The 14,815-nt window shown below is 40.0% G+C and overlaps 1 protein-coding gene across 4 annotated transcripts in view; it reads right to left on the bottom strand.

Annotated features, from left to right (window-relative positions):
- CUL1 (cullin 1) overlaps positions 1-14,815 on the bottom strand; it is a 102,842-nt gene that overhangs the window by 24,914 nt on the left and 63,113 nt on the right. For all 4 annotated transcript variants that reach the window (XM_055284405.2, XM_055284407.2, XM_055284403.2 and 1 more), the window contains exons 8-9: positions 9,735-9,897; positions 8,723-8,853 (exon numbers count right to left, since the gene is read on the bottom strand). In XM_055284405.2, coding sequence (XP_055140380.1) covers positions 8,723-8,853; positions 9,735-9,897 — 294 coding nt within the window. The remainder of the gene's footprint in view (positions 1-8,722; positions 8,854-9,734; positions 9,898-14,815) is intronic.

Here is a 14,815-nt window from a genome sequence, read left to right as displayed (position 1 = left end):
GAGAAAGAAGGGTGTATGTTGGATATAAAAATGACAGCCTGGGCCAGGCGTGGTGGATCACACCTGTAATCTCAGCACTTTGGGAGGCCGAGGCGGGTGGATCACCTGAGGTCAGGAGTTTGAGACCTGCCTGGCCAACATGGTGAAACCCCCATCTCTACTAAAAATACAAAAATTAGCTAGGCATGGTGGCACATGCCTATAATCCCAGCTACTCAGGAGGCTGTGGCAGGAGAATCGCTTGAACCTGGGAGGCGGAGGTTGCAGTGAGCCGAGATCATGCCACTGCAATCCAGCCTGGGTGAAAGAGTGAGACTCCATCTCAAAAAAAAAAAAAAAAAAAAAAGAAAAAAGAAAAAAAGCCTGGTTATGTTAGACTCCAAAATGACAACTGTGTACATTTTCTTTTAGGGAAAATGATTATTCTCTTCGTCTCATGCCAAGACAAAATAAATCCAAACCATCCTTGTTTCTCTGAAGTTATGTACCTGTAATTCACAAATTTAGCTACATGCTATCTGAATCAATGTCTATTATCAGCATATATCAGTTTTTTGTGTAATTAAATGTCTGACTTACTATACAAAACCATGCTTCCTTTTGTCCTAAAGACACTCTTTCTGCTTTCCAACATCCACTTAATCAAAACCTGCACATTTGTTTCTTAAAAATTGTTTTAATATACGTTTCAATATGTTCAAAATGAGAAAACAATAGTAAAATCAACCTCCATAAACCCATTAGCCAGCTTTAAGGAATAGCTATGGTTCTAAGAGTCTATGAGTTTCTCATCTGACCCTCTTCCTGTGTGTGTAAGCCGATTTTATCAATGTGTATACTATCTCCTTTGAACAAACCAAGCCGGGTTACACTCCAAATGTAAGGTTATGTAGCTAATTTTATCAATGACTGGACAATGTTCTTTTCTTACCATCCAGAGAATGTTTGCATCAGGACTCAGTTGTTTCATCACGCACTTAACTACAGAAGAGAAAGGGGATCTTGGATGTCTAAACTAAACCCAAACTCAAATCTACCTGAAGTAGCTGGTAGTACATTCGTCTGTTCACTGGTCTAAGTTCACACATGACTGGGCTTTTATAATTATTTCTAACTCAACTTTCCAATCCAGATCACGGAACTTTTTCTGCTAAGGTACTAGGATCTACCCCTTAGTCTTCCATTGAAAAATAACTTGCCAGAGCTACCTAATTTCTGCCTATCAAATTCTCTATCTGACGTGCTGCCTTTTATAAGTATTATACCATCACCCCAATCCTGAAGCCAGCTACTGAGAGCAGCTTCTGAAAATTTCTCCTGTTTCAACACAGCATTTCTCTCAAAACTGCAAATAAAGTTCACATTTCTCCGCAGTCAGTGTCTGCAGCCCAACACCCTGATGTTAGACCCAGCAGCCCTGCCGGGTGTTGAAGTATCTAACAGACCCATCTCTGTTGGGCCATACTGCAACACCTGTTAGGCTGAGGACACTAAATCAAGATATGGTTTCAAAGAGGACTTGTGCTTTTTTGTTGCTACTTCTGCCCTGAAGACCAAGAGTAAGGAGATATTCTCTTACAGCCTGATTTATGTTCACTGATAAAACTGTCTTCGTGGGGGAATACAGTAACATCCAGACTGCTGAGCAATTGTGCTAAACATTCAAAATGGAATCAATTGTACAGTCAAGCATTAATTAACAAGAACTTACAAGTCTGCATTATTTGACCGTTCTCCTGAACTTTATTTTGGCATTATGCTATAAGCTGGTGTCATGGAAAATTATCAAACTACCGAAGGACTGGACATCCTATTTCCTTGTAAGTGTACTGCTGATGATGCTGTCCACGGCACTACCGTGCTTTTTAGGATGAGCCACTGGAGAAAGTATCCTCAGCTCTGACCACCAAGAAAAATCATTCTTCTGAGTTACTAGCCGATTGTACTCCACGGCACTGGCTGTCTTTAGTGGCAAGCTCTCTGTACTGACTACAATGATTTCGAGGCAAATCATGAACTAACTCTAACAAGAGTAATGGACTGCATTGCACACACTTTGAGAATTATATTAAGCTCTATTTTGTGTTTCACATCCTTATTTTGCTACTCTCCGATTTATTTAATTTATCCTATTTTATTTCACGTATTGTGTAAGCAGCCCCAAGTCCTTTTCGGAGCAATAGGAAGTATAACTAAGATGTAAGTATACCGCCACCCTGTTCTTAGCACGATAAGGTGTCATGCTAAGCTCTGAGGACACAAAACTGGATAGAGCCATCTCTGCTACAACAGAGGGACATTCACACGGACATCTAAAGCATAAAGCAGTGCACGTGTCACATAAACAGTCCAATGTGCCATTATTTCAAGGGGGAGATGCTACCATTCCAAGGTGATTGAGAACACTTTTGAGCTGGGTTTTGAGAGATAAATAGGTATTTCAGAGGTAGAAAAAAGAAGGCCTGTGTCTAAGAAGAGAAGACAGAAGAACTAGGAAAGCAGAGTGAGGCAAATTTACGCAATGGTGAGTTCCAGCTGAGACGACATGCAGCGGGGTCAAGAGTCGTGCAGCCGAGACGGCAGCCCTGCAGCAGATGGCCTTCGCCACTATCATCCACAGATCCTTGCTGAGTAAGAGGCTAGGCCCGAAACCACAGAGCATAAAACTATAATGAGGCGTGAGCTTCGCTCTCAAGGGTTGTACAACTTATGGTGCAGTGACAGGAAGCACAGGAAGTTATAAACACATGTACACTTATAATGAGAGTATTACAAATAGGGCTTAGGAGAGAAGAGTTAAGGTCAGCTCTTTCTAGAAGGGAGGATTTGAGCTGGCCTTAAAAGCAGGACTAAGACAAGCACAAGGTAAGGATGACTGTGTTATAAGTAGAGACATCAGCCAGAGTTTTGGGGCAGGGGAATGATATTATAATAGTTTCACTGGAAGACGGGGTTCTTGAAAATGTGGGCTAATTAGAGGACTTTGATTTAGTGTAATATTATGATTTATATTATCACAAGGAAGGGCTTTATTCTGCTTTGTTTAAAACAAAAGATGAAAAGAACACAGAGTAAAATTATAAATGTATTAAGTGGTATTTCTGAAAGATGAAACTGCTAATTATCATGAGGGATGAATGGGAATGGGAGAGGTGTGGGGCCATTTGGGAGGTGAAGTGATAGACGAAGCCCAGATTAAGATGGTAGCCTTGGGACTGGAGAGAAAATGCATAGAAAACAGTAAGAGCCAAGGGAGGAAGAATTCCCATGCTCCACTGACTCATCCCAGGAGACAGAGGAGGAGACAGCTCGCCACTGAGACAGGCAGGCTGCTTATTGCGTTGAGGAGGATTCTGAGGCTATGTCCAGACCCTGCGGGAAATTATACCCTATTCGATTACTAATGCTTATGATGAACAAAGCATGAGGGCAGGGTGACTCATGCTACACAGCTGCCACCTCTGTGCTAAGGAATGGAGAAGAGGTGAGTTTCAAATGAACCTGCAAGGTAGGCGCTAAACTAGGCAGTTGAGGTCATGGAGATGTGACAAGGACAAAGGCAAGGCATTCTAATTTAGAATTCTTGACATCATGTCTACTACAGGAATGCCCTAAATGCTTGCTGAAGAAATGAAACGATTTCAGTTTGATCTGCAAAATTTGTTTGCCTTTTGAGTTGAAACACCAACTACATTATGCAGCTAAAAATACGCCTCAATTTGGGATTATGTTTCAGTAAACCCATCATAAACTGAATGTGTGTGGGTTTTTTTTTGTTTTTTTTTTTTTTTTGAGATGGAGTCTCGCTCTGTCGCCCAGGCTGGAGTGCAGCAGTGCAATCTTGGCTCACTGCAACCTCCGCCTCCCAGGTTCAAGTGATTCTCCTGCCTCAGCCTCTGGAGTAGCTGGGATTACAGATGCCCGCCACCACGCCCGGCTAATTTTTGTATTTTTAGTAGAGACGGGGTTTCGCCATGTTGGCCAGGCTGGTCTTGAACTCTTGACCTCAGGTGATCTGCCCGCCTTGGCCTCCCAAAGTTCTGGGATTACAAGTGTGAGCCACTGAGCCTGGACCTGAATGTGTGACAATATTTTCAACGTATGATGAGTTTACTGAGAGTATCATAAATGCCTATTGCTTTCATGCCATTTTAAAGTCAAAAAAATCATTAAGGTAAGCCATTCTAAGTAGGAGACTATAGTTGCTTTGGTCAACCAAGAAAAATTAAGAGCCTAGCACAGGGCCAGGCACACACAGTGGGCATTGAATTCTTTTTAAAATGACCACGTGAAGGAATGGTCTCTGCTTTCAAGATGCTCCCTTCAAGCCTCACTAAGTGGATGGGGGCCATCGCCTTCTATATTTTAATATAGATTATTTTTTGATACATTCCCAACCTGTTCCTGGGCCAGCAATCATGCATGCGGTCACTTGCCTATTAAACAAGCCATTTCTCCTATTCCTTGCTCAGCTTGAAACCAGTTTTAAATCCCATCCTTGAATATTTGTGTGCAAGGTTCCCAAGGTCCTCCTGGTGCCCCAGTGCAATAGGCTAATTGATCGCCTCACATATCGGTTGAGCACAAATGCCCTCAATCACGAGGCTCTCTGAAGGCTGGAGAGAACACTTCTAAACAGAGCGGAATCCTGATGGACAGTCCCCTCCTCACTCCCAGGTTCGGAAGGCTCTCTCTCCAGTTTCACTTCACTGAGGGCTGCCAGCTTTTAGGTGGCGAGAGGGAGATGCCATGAGGGAAATTCCCCTAGAGCCAGTTTTCCCAGAAATAGCCTTTAATTTTTTTTTTTTTTTTTTTTTTTTTTTTTTTTTTTTTTTTTTTTTTTTTTTTTTTTTTTTGAGACGGAGTTTTGCTCTTGTTGCCCAGGCTGGAGTGCAATGGCACGATCTCGGCTCACCACAACCTCCGCCTCCCGGGTTCAAGTGATTCTCCTGCCTCAGCCCCCCAAGAAGCTGGGATTACAGGCACGCACCACCACGCCCGGCTAATTTTGTATTTTTAGTAGAGATGAGGTTTCTCCATGTTAGTCAGGCTGGTCTCGAACTCCCAACCTCAGGTGATCCGCCCACCTCGGCCTCCCAAAGTGCTGGGATTACAGGCGTGAGCCACTGCGCCCGGCCTGCCTTTAATTTTTAAATTGGTTTTAACTAGGGCAAAAAATGTCTTAAGAAAAATTCATAAGTAGGTTCTAAAACATCGAACGCAAAAAATATTTGACTTACATGATAAATTGGAAACCTCTTAAGAATTTCAGTCTAGGCTAGATATTAGCAGTAAAGCTGGTTTTCTAACCAAATTAGTGGTATAAAAGGACTAGCCAGATTGGAACAGCTTCAGTGTAACATATATAGTGTTCTAGTCCAGAGAAAGACACAGGACTGATATTACACGTTTTTGCACTTAAAAAAAATCACTTAGGTAGTGCCTTCTATGGCATTTAATATGCTAATTAAAAATGATTCTTGTACACTATGATTCAATTTAATTAGGCAAAATTTTTTAAACTTTAAAGATTGTGTTCTCAAGGTAATTAAATCCCACTTAAAATCATGTACAATAATTCTAACTTTTACTAACCTTTTTTTCCTCCTGATTTTTCATAATCAGTGGGATTTTGAAAATAATTATCGTTTGGGTTACAGTGTGTCTTTTACATTTACCACGTAAACGATAAAAACTAAAACCTATTTAAAGGTATTTGTTTTTCAGCAGCTGTGTTTCTTTCTTACAATAAGTAATCAAGCACCTACTGTGTGCCAGGCAATGGCCCGGGCACCCACGCTCCCCCCAAGCTTCAATTCTGTGGGCTTTCCCAGAGATGGCGAATGGAGGTGGCAAGCGTGAGCCCAGAGCAGGGAAGGGCACGAGGAACCTATGCACCAGTCAGACAGCATTCCAACAGAAGGAGTCAACGACAAGCTTACAAATAAGAATAAAACTGGATTTTAGGAAACACTCCTTTTGCAGAAAATTGGAAAAGTATTTGCTTTCCCGAACATTTTACTTCATAAGCACAAGAGTTTCATGAGTTCAATGTAGAAACAGTTCTTATGTAAATAATAAATAGAATCAGTAACTTACTAAAAAACTAATATTTGACTTTTGCGAGTGAAGGCAGATGCAACGTGGGTTTACTGAGCTATAACTCTTCTTCATGGGAGAAAATCTTGTTTTGGTTCTTAAATTCAGGTTAATCAGTGGCTTAGATTTAAGTAACACAAACATTGTTTAAAAGTTTGATTTCTCGTAAAATGTAACTGCTGGTAAAGACAGTTTATTTGTGCTGTCATTGCTGACAGATGAAGCTTCCTCAAACAGAGCAATGATTTTACATAGAAGGTATACTTTTGCTTTAACTGATCGAGTTAGGTAAATGTCAGATTTGAGACTCACTGACAAAGTCAATCAGGCAGCATTTATTCAGTGCCCAAAATATCAGGCAGCTGATTGTATCCAAGAAAGAAAACAATGGAACATGAGAATCATAGTTATTTCTCCAGTTTAGAACCTTACTTTGGTTTGGAAAAGATGAACATTAGAATTAACATCCCATCTTTCCTATAAAACGGAAGAAGTAATTTATAATGCTTTTTTTTCTTTCTTCCTTTTAAAGGAGACAGGGTCTCACTACATTGCCCTAGCTGGTCCCGAACCCCTGGGCTAAAGTGACCCTCCTGCCTCAGGCTTCTGAGTAGCTGGGACTATAGGTACACACCACTACACCCAGCTATCATGTTTATTTTAAATCTAACTATATTCACATAGAACACGAGTTCCCTAAGGCCAATCTCATACCTAGTATATAGCAATTTACATGAAAAAAACAAAAACTGCTTCATTAATCTATCCGATGAAATAACAGACTTCCCACTTAACTCATTTCAAGGAAAGTCAAGTCATTTACTTGGCTCTGCTGCCCATATAGGTAAATTGAGTTCTGAATCAACAACTGGGAAGGCACCTTATATTACTGAAAAAATGTCTTCACCAAATTGACCCCTTCTGAATCACAGGGGGGTGAGCGTTTTGTGTGTGTATGTGTGTGTGTGTGTATGTGTGTGTGTGTGTGTGTGTGAGAATCAGGCCCTTTAAAGGAACATTTAGCTTGGAAATAAAGTCATAAAAACTGAAGGGTAATTTTGAAATGAGTTTTTTAAATTAAAAAAATTGTGTGTACTCATAAGAACGTGCAGCAGTCATCACTGCTGAGCAATTATGTGCCCTGATTTAAGCACTTTACATGTGTTGTTTATTCACAAATATCCCATGGGATAGGCATTATCATTCTATTTAAAAAAATAAAAATAAAATAAAATGACAGAGACAGAAGTAACTCGCCAAGGGTGAGATAGCTGTCAATGGTGGAGCTGAGATCTGAGTGCAGGCAGCCTGGCCGGGCTCTGTAATCACCACACGGTAAAGACACTGTATGTGCCAACACTGAGGACTCCATACTTAAGTTTTTACTAAAACCTAGAGATCTTTTTCACAAAATCCATGGCTAAGCCAGTTCCCTCCCATCTTGTGAGCATAAAATTGTTTTAAAAACCTAAAGGAAAGCTTTATACTCAACCCTTTAATAATTCACAGAGGCAGCTGAGTGCCAGCAGCAACTCCCAAAATTAAACATGGAAAAGAAACCTTCCAAAGATAACAGAAAAATAAGGATTAAAAAAATACTATTTTTGATAATGCTATCAAAAATAATTAATCATTAAGCACAATAAAGTCAAAACAAGAGGCGCTTTCTGCATTCAGATGTAAGAACCAATGTGTTTTAGAAACTTTTCTTCTCGGCCAGGCGTGATGACTCACACCTGTAATCCCAGCACTTTGGGAGGCCAAGGTGGGCGAATCACCTGAGGTCCGGAGTTCGAGACCAGCCTGGCCAACGTGGCAAAACCACGTCTCTACTAAAAATACAAAAATTAGCTGGGAATGGTGGCGGGCGGCTGTAATCCCAGCTACTTGGGAGGCTGAGGCAGGAGAATCACTTGAACCCAGGAAGCGGAGGTTGCAGGGAGCCGAGATGGCACCACTGCACTCCAGCCTGGGCAAGAGAGCAAGACGCCTTCTCAAAAAAAAAAAAAAAAAGCTTTTCTTCTCTATTGTTCTCCCAGTTACAACTGAAGTTCACAATAGGAGCAAAACTGAAGGCAACTCATTTGTGTCTTAAAAACGCAATTATTTCCAATGTGAAATTATCACCTGAATTACAGATGACCTAGCAGGAATATTCTGTGTAGCCCTGGGGAAGCGGAGGGGTGTAGAGAAATGCTATAAACTGCAGGGCCTCTCCAGAATACAGCCCTGTGGTCTTCAGCCAGAGGCTACTATCCAGATCAAAGTTCCTGTAAGGCACAACCTGTGGACTGTGAGTGGCACAGTAACAGCTTCCAGGAGCCTTTTGTTTCTAGGGAAGCAACTTCTCCTAGTGAGTGCAAGGAATTTAACAGTGAGAAGGCATAAAAGGAAAAAAAAATAACATTATTAACGCCTAAAAAATGTGAGGGAAAAACTTACAGAGGTATTTACCAAACAAGGATGTTTGTGAACTATCTACTTCAAAAAGCCAAAACATGGTTCTCAGAGTTCTAATGAAAATGTTACCATTTAGATTTGGAAGTAGGGACACATAACACATGCTTGCAGTTCACATGTGTAAATAATCAGCCCGACTGATTTTCAATGAAATCTTACTTACATTTAAAGCAGCTTCTCCACACTTTTCAATGGCTGCAAGACCCTGATTATGAATGTGTGTCTCCAACAGTTTTTTCAATTCTCCTAGGCCATCCTGGATTCTAGATACAAGATTATACATGCGTCCCAAATCTGAAAGAGGAAGAAACACCTTTTATGCACTGAAACAAATTTTGCATATCGATTCTACTAATTATGTATTTATACTGAGTTGAAAAATACTCTGCAAAAGATAACCATGTTTTTAGACTTTAATAATCAATAGCATTTAATTATAACCAAATATTCTCTATTTGGTATATGTATATTTTGCTAAAAGTAACAATGAAATTATGCTATTGTAAATTTATTTTCCCCCTTACTATGAGAAACCACTAACAGAAGACTAAGCAAAAAAAAAAAATTTATCAGAAACAACTCTAATGCTTCCTAAAATTCTCAAGATTGAAATAGCATTTATGCCTGACACATAATAGGCACTCAAATATTTGTTTAAAAGTAATGAATATATTTAAGGAGAATATGGATTTCTACCTCAATTATAAAAACAAATGAGTCGAGAAAAGGTCTCCCAAATTCATTTAAGACATGTATATAGCATATGGTTACTTTATGAAGACCACAGAAGAAAAATCCAAACTTCAATTGTTTATTGAGCTCCTAACATGTCCCAGTAAAACATGGGAGTGGTTAAGGGAAATATAAGATGACAGTCTCCTCATCTCAGAGAATTTTCAAAGGAAGAACAGTCAAGAAAAAACTTAGGGTAGCATCATTTAATGCTAAAGTGTATGGAGCAAGTCATATTCTAAATATATTCCTCCCCCTAAGTCAAACCAAAATGCTCTGCAGAAGTCTGAAATCGGCACATAACGATGTACAAACACATGCATCTTTTTAAAACTGACTGACATGGGCAAGTAATGCCACTGACTCGAGAGTCTAGAATCTCAAGCAATATCAAAACTGCAGATAATAATAAATACCTACATTTTATGAGTCTTGTGGCTCACCTTCGTTTTTGTCAGCATCCAATAAATTCTGAAATTCTGTGTGGAAAATTTCCAAGTGTTTTTCAATGAGGACTTGTTCACATTTCCTTGCTAATTCATCTTGTGTGCTTTCATGAAGGTAAACCTGAACTCTTCGTTGTTCCTCAAGCAGACGAGCCTCTGCCTGGAGAAAATTAATTCAAGTGAATGGTTTTGATTCATTAGTAAAGAACTATTACAATTCTTTAATATGTAAATTAAAGGAAATTGAATAATGGCAAATTAAATTCACATGCCAGCTCTAATAAACTATGATTTAGAAAATAAGGGAGGGCTAGGCATGATGGCTCACGCCTGTAATCCCAGCACTTTGGGTGGCTGAGGTGGGAGGATTGCTCGAGGCCAGGATTTTGAGACCAGCCTGGGCAACACAGTGCGACCCTGTCTCTAAAAAAAAAAATTAGCCAGGTGTGGCACGCACCTGTAGTCCTTCCTAGCTACTCAGGAGGCTGAGGCGGGAGGACGGCTTGAGCCTAGGAGTTAAAGGATATAGTGAGCTATGATCATGCCACTGCATTTCAGCCTGGGCAACAGAGCAAGACTCTGTTTCTCAAAAAACAGAAAGAAAAAGGAAAAAGTTCTTTGATTTTACGGTAAACAGCAACCATATTTAAACAGCCACTGATGTCTGCCATTTTCTCTGTAATGCGTATTTCCATTTCAAACTTCCTTTTTAAGTGCCCTAACAACATCATCATTATTACCAGTTAACATGTCTTTACATCATTTTGATCCCTCAGAGAATGGTATTTTATCTTTTTGAGGTAATGTCTCTGCCACTCTAAGAAATGAATGCATCTTCTGTGTAGATACTAAGATGTGGTACTTTAGATTAAAAACTACTTGAAGCCAAGAGTCACACAAATATAAGCCCTGAAGTGATTGCATGGAAGTCAACATCAGAAATCAGACTTTTCAACAATTTAGAGAGAAACTACTATATTGTCAAAGCAAGGAAGAAATTTCAATAAATTATTCAGGTGATCTGAATAAAGATAATTATATTTTGAATTATAAAAATGCCAATACTCTCCAAAATGATTTTTGTTTTAAATATATTTTTTTCAGAGACAGGATCTTGGCTCTGTCTCCCAGGCTTAAGTGCAGTGGCACAATCATAGCTCACTGCAGCCTCAAATTCCTGGGCTCAAGTGATCCTCCTGCCTCAGCCTCCTGTGTAGCTGGGACTACAGGTACATGCCGCCATACCCGGCTAACTTTTTAATTTTTTCTAGAGACAAGGTCTCACTATGTTGCTCAGGCTGGCCTCAAACTCCTGGCTTCAAGCAATTCTCCTGCCTCGGCTTCCCAAAGTTCTGGGATTATAGGCTGTCCAGCTACCGTGCCTTGCCCAGATTTTCAAATTTGGTATAATTTTGGAGAAATCTGGAAAAATTCAACTGGTAATAAATCAATACTCAGGAGCCAAGAAAAAATAAAATGAAAAAATGATTAGGCGGGACTTGTACTATCAAGAACTAATAATAATGGGACAATTGTTTAAACCACGTAAGACAGAACCTTATTACACATTCTAAATAGCTAAATGTGAAAAATAAACTTGGAAAATATCTGTAGTATGTATCAAAAGGTCAATATTCTTAATACATAATGATCTCCAGCAAAGCAGTGAGTACATCCAAATAAAAACACAAGGAAGAAAAGACAACTCATAAATGAAGAAACAGAAAAAAGCTTGAAGTTAATACACTTCCAATAAGAGGTAGTTATTATATGTTCAGTTAATGAAATATCATTACCCACTAAAATAAACACCAACTACTAATAACAAATCATTAGTGAACAAGTTACAAAAAACCTATACCATGATTCCAATGTGGTTTATATAATCAGCAACAGTGCCCCAGGCTTGTAGGTTTATGTTATTTGTATTTTCCAAAAAGTCTACAGTTAATGTGTAATTTTGTTTTTCTGATTATAAAGCTATTTTAAAACAATAAATGCTGCTTTATATCTAATGTTCCACTAAGACTGATAACTCAAGAACCTAAAGCTGGTGGAATATAGAACATGCAAACCAAACAGCACCACTTTTTCTGTTTTAAGTTATAACTCTTTCTTGGAAGAACATAATCATCTCAGGCAGCAAAACATAGTTTTACCCCTTCTGAGATGAAAGATTAGGCTTTGATGCCATTCCTGATTCATCCTCTGAGAGGCACAGCTCTCCACCTCTTAGTCTACAGACCCTTCCTGCAAGGGCTGAGGGGGCAGGAGGAGTGAACAGGTACCTAGGTGATTACAGAAACATTCATGGCCGAGGGGCACCAGCTTATTTTATATATTGGCAAGGAAACCAAGGTCGTAGGTATTGTCATCAGGTTTCAGAAAGGACAGCCATTTAGGTTCTCTGTTGATTCCAAGTCAATTAGGCTCCTGATCATCACTGTACTTGGCAGACTGTTGTATTAGAACACCAAGGTCAAATTCAAATGACTAAATAGAAGTATGCAATTAAAGATGGTCTTTATTAATTCACTAGGATTGGTTCTCAGTAAAAACAAAAGGAAAATAAAAACCAAAAAAGACAAGCAAATTAATGAAGTATGGTATATTTTTAAAGTTTTTAAAAAATGACATTAGAAACCTAGAGTAGTCATACAGAGTTTCTGTAGCTCAGATCAGTCTCAATTGCATGAGACAGTCAAATCTTTTAGAAACACTAACATGGTTCACTCTTCAAAGCTATCCTTGGAAAGACAAGCCAAATATTCTTAGATATTTCCTGTAAACCACTCCTAATAGAGAAAAGTGAACACAGACCCAGGGAATTTGAACTGCTCTCAACTGGCTAGAATTTGCAGAGTATTTCTTGAAGGGTCATGTTTTATCTCATTGTTGTTCTATTTCCTGATAGAATGTTTGTTGTAATGTAAACATAATTGCTCCCTAAGTTATTGAGTTAAGATTTGCCACCCTTTATCCTGTGGTTTTGCATCCTCCCAGGCACACACTGGAGGTTTTGTGGGATGTGTATTTGTAATACCAAATACATTAGCCTTGCTCTTTGCCACACACCATTCTAAGCGCCTTTTAACAAATAAATACCTCATGTTAAAATTTGTAAATATTAAAGCTCACTTAATCCTCACTATTACCTATTATTATTATTCACATTTTACAAATAAGGAATTTGAGGAACAGAAGCATTAAGGTCATCCCCCTAATAAATGGTGGGGTGGGGATTTAAAACTAGACTCATAGCTCAGTTTGAGATGCAAGGCTATAGGATGAGGGCAGAATTACATGGTCAAATTCCAATTTTATGCTTACAGACTCTCTGCATTATCATCTTTCAGAATATGATGGAAGTCGTGTTTGGTGTGATCCAAGTGGATTTGGGCCAAACCTTTAACTCTTCTAGAAATGAATCCCCTCTATGGGAACCAGGATGTAGGAAGCACACTGCTTCCTTGAAGGCGGGGCTCATGCTGGATTGAACACATCAAGGCCATTGGAAATTCTTGCTCCTCAACTGTCTTTGGTGTCAGGCCTGGTTTTATTTTTATTCTTTTTTTTTTTTTTTTTTGAGACAGAGTCTCACTCTGTTGCCCAGGCTGGAGTGCAATGGCGTGATCTCGGCTCACTGCAACCTCCGCCTCCCAGGTTCAAGTGATTCTCCTGCCTCAGCTTCCCAAGTAGCTGGGATAACACGCGTCCGCCACTACGCTTGGCTAATTTTTGTATTTTTATTAGAGAGAGCATTTCACCATGCTGGCCAGGCTGGTCTCGAACTCCCAACCTCAGGCAATCTGTCTGCCTCGGCCTCCCAAAGTGCTGGGATTACAGGTGTGAGCCACCGCACCCAGGCTAGGCCTGGTTTTAAAAACAGATTTACCTGTTCTGGGAGTGCTTCAGTAGCTCTGCCCTAGAACACTGGTTTCCTTGCCCTAGAGCACTACTACTTCATCAGTGTGGACAAAGGAGATGACCACAATCCTCTAATAAATCCATAAAAAGAACAGGCTCGCACCACTGTCATGGATGTGCATCTGGGTAAGAGGTCTTTGGGATATATAGTTTTAAAAGAATCACCATGTACAGCAGAGTTTAATAAGAGAAGTGTTTAGGAATACAACACTGTCATATTAAACAATGAAATAACAGGCAATGTTAACATTTAAAACAGACTGTTTCAAAAGTTCATTTGTTAGGCAGTTGTTTGAAACTCTGGGTGAGCTGGTTAGGTTCCAGATCGGCATATGAAAGTCAATTTAGCCCACCATTATACACAAGGAACTATTAATATTCCAAGTATAATACCCTGAATAGTTCCATTTTTGTTAGATTTTGAGATAGCAGAAACTTGTCAAGGACTTTAAACTTCAAACTTCTAAGCCCATTTATAACCACTATCTCCTATAGGAAAACGCATTCAGGTCACCACAAACAAACCGGATAGGACTTTCTCTATGAGGTTAGAGCAGAGCTGTTGCTTTTAATTGATTTTATCTCAGCATATGGAAAAGAGATTCCGCAGTCCATTCATACTCCAAGTGAACAGGGAATAAAGGGCAAGCAGGTGTCAGGCTTGGAAAGATCCAGACTCCTGGAAATCTCCTAGTACAAGGATTCTCAACCGCTGGCTGTGGGCCAGTATGGGTCTGTGGCCTGTTAGGAACTGGGCTGCACAACAGGAGGTGACCAGCAGATGAGTGAGCATTACTACCTGAGCTCCGCCTCCTGTCAGATCAGGGGCAGCATTACATTCTCATAGGAGCTCGAACCCTACTGTGAACTACGCATGTGAGGGATCTATGTTGCACGCTCCTTTGATCTGAGGTGGAACAGTTTCGTCCCAAAACCATCCCCCTTCTTCCCTCAGCCGCCGTCTGTGATGCCAAAAGGGTTGGGGACCACTGTCCTAATACAGCTAGGTCAAGGGTCAGCAAACCGTAGCCTGCAGGCCAAATTCTGCCGGCCTGCCTTTTTCTGTAAATAAAGTTTTATTGGAACCCAGCCACACTCATTTGTGTACATATCCCACTGGCTGCTTTGTGCTGCAACGGCAGAGTGAACAG

Source organism: Symphalangus syndactylus, chromosome 6, assembly GCF_028878055.3.
Source record: "Symphalangus syndactylus isolate Jambi chromosome 6, NHGRI_mSymSyn1-v2.1_pri, whole genome shotgun sequence".
In the NCBI taxonomy this organism is placed as follows: Eukaryota; Metazoa; Chordata; class Mammalia; order Primates; family Hylobatidae; genus Symphalangus; species Symphalangus syndactylus.
Note: the sequence above shows the minus strand (reverse complement) of the source record. Positions and strands in the feature narration are given on the sequence as shown.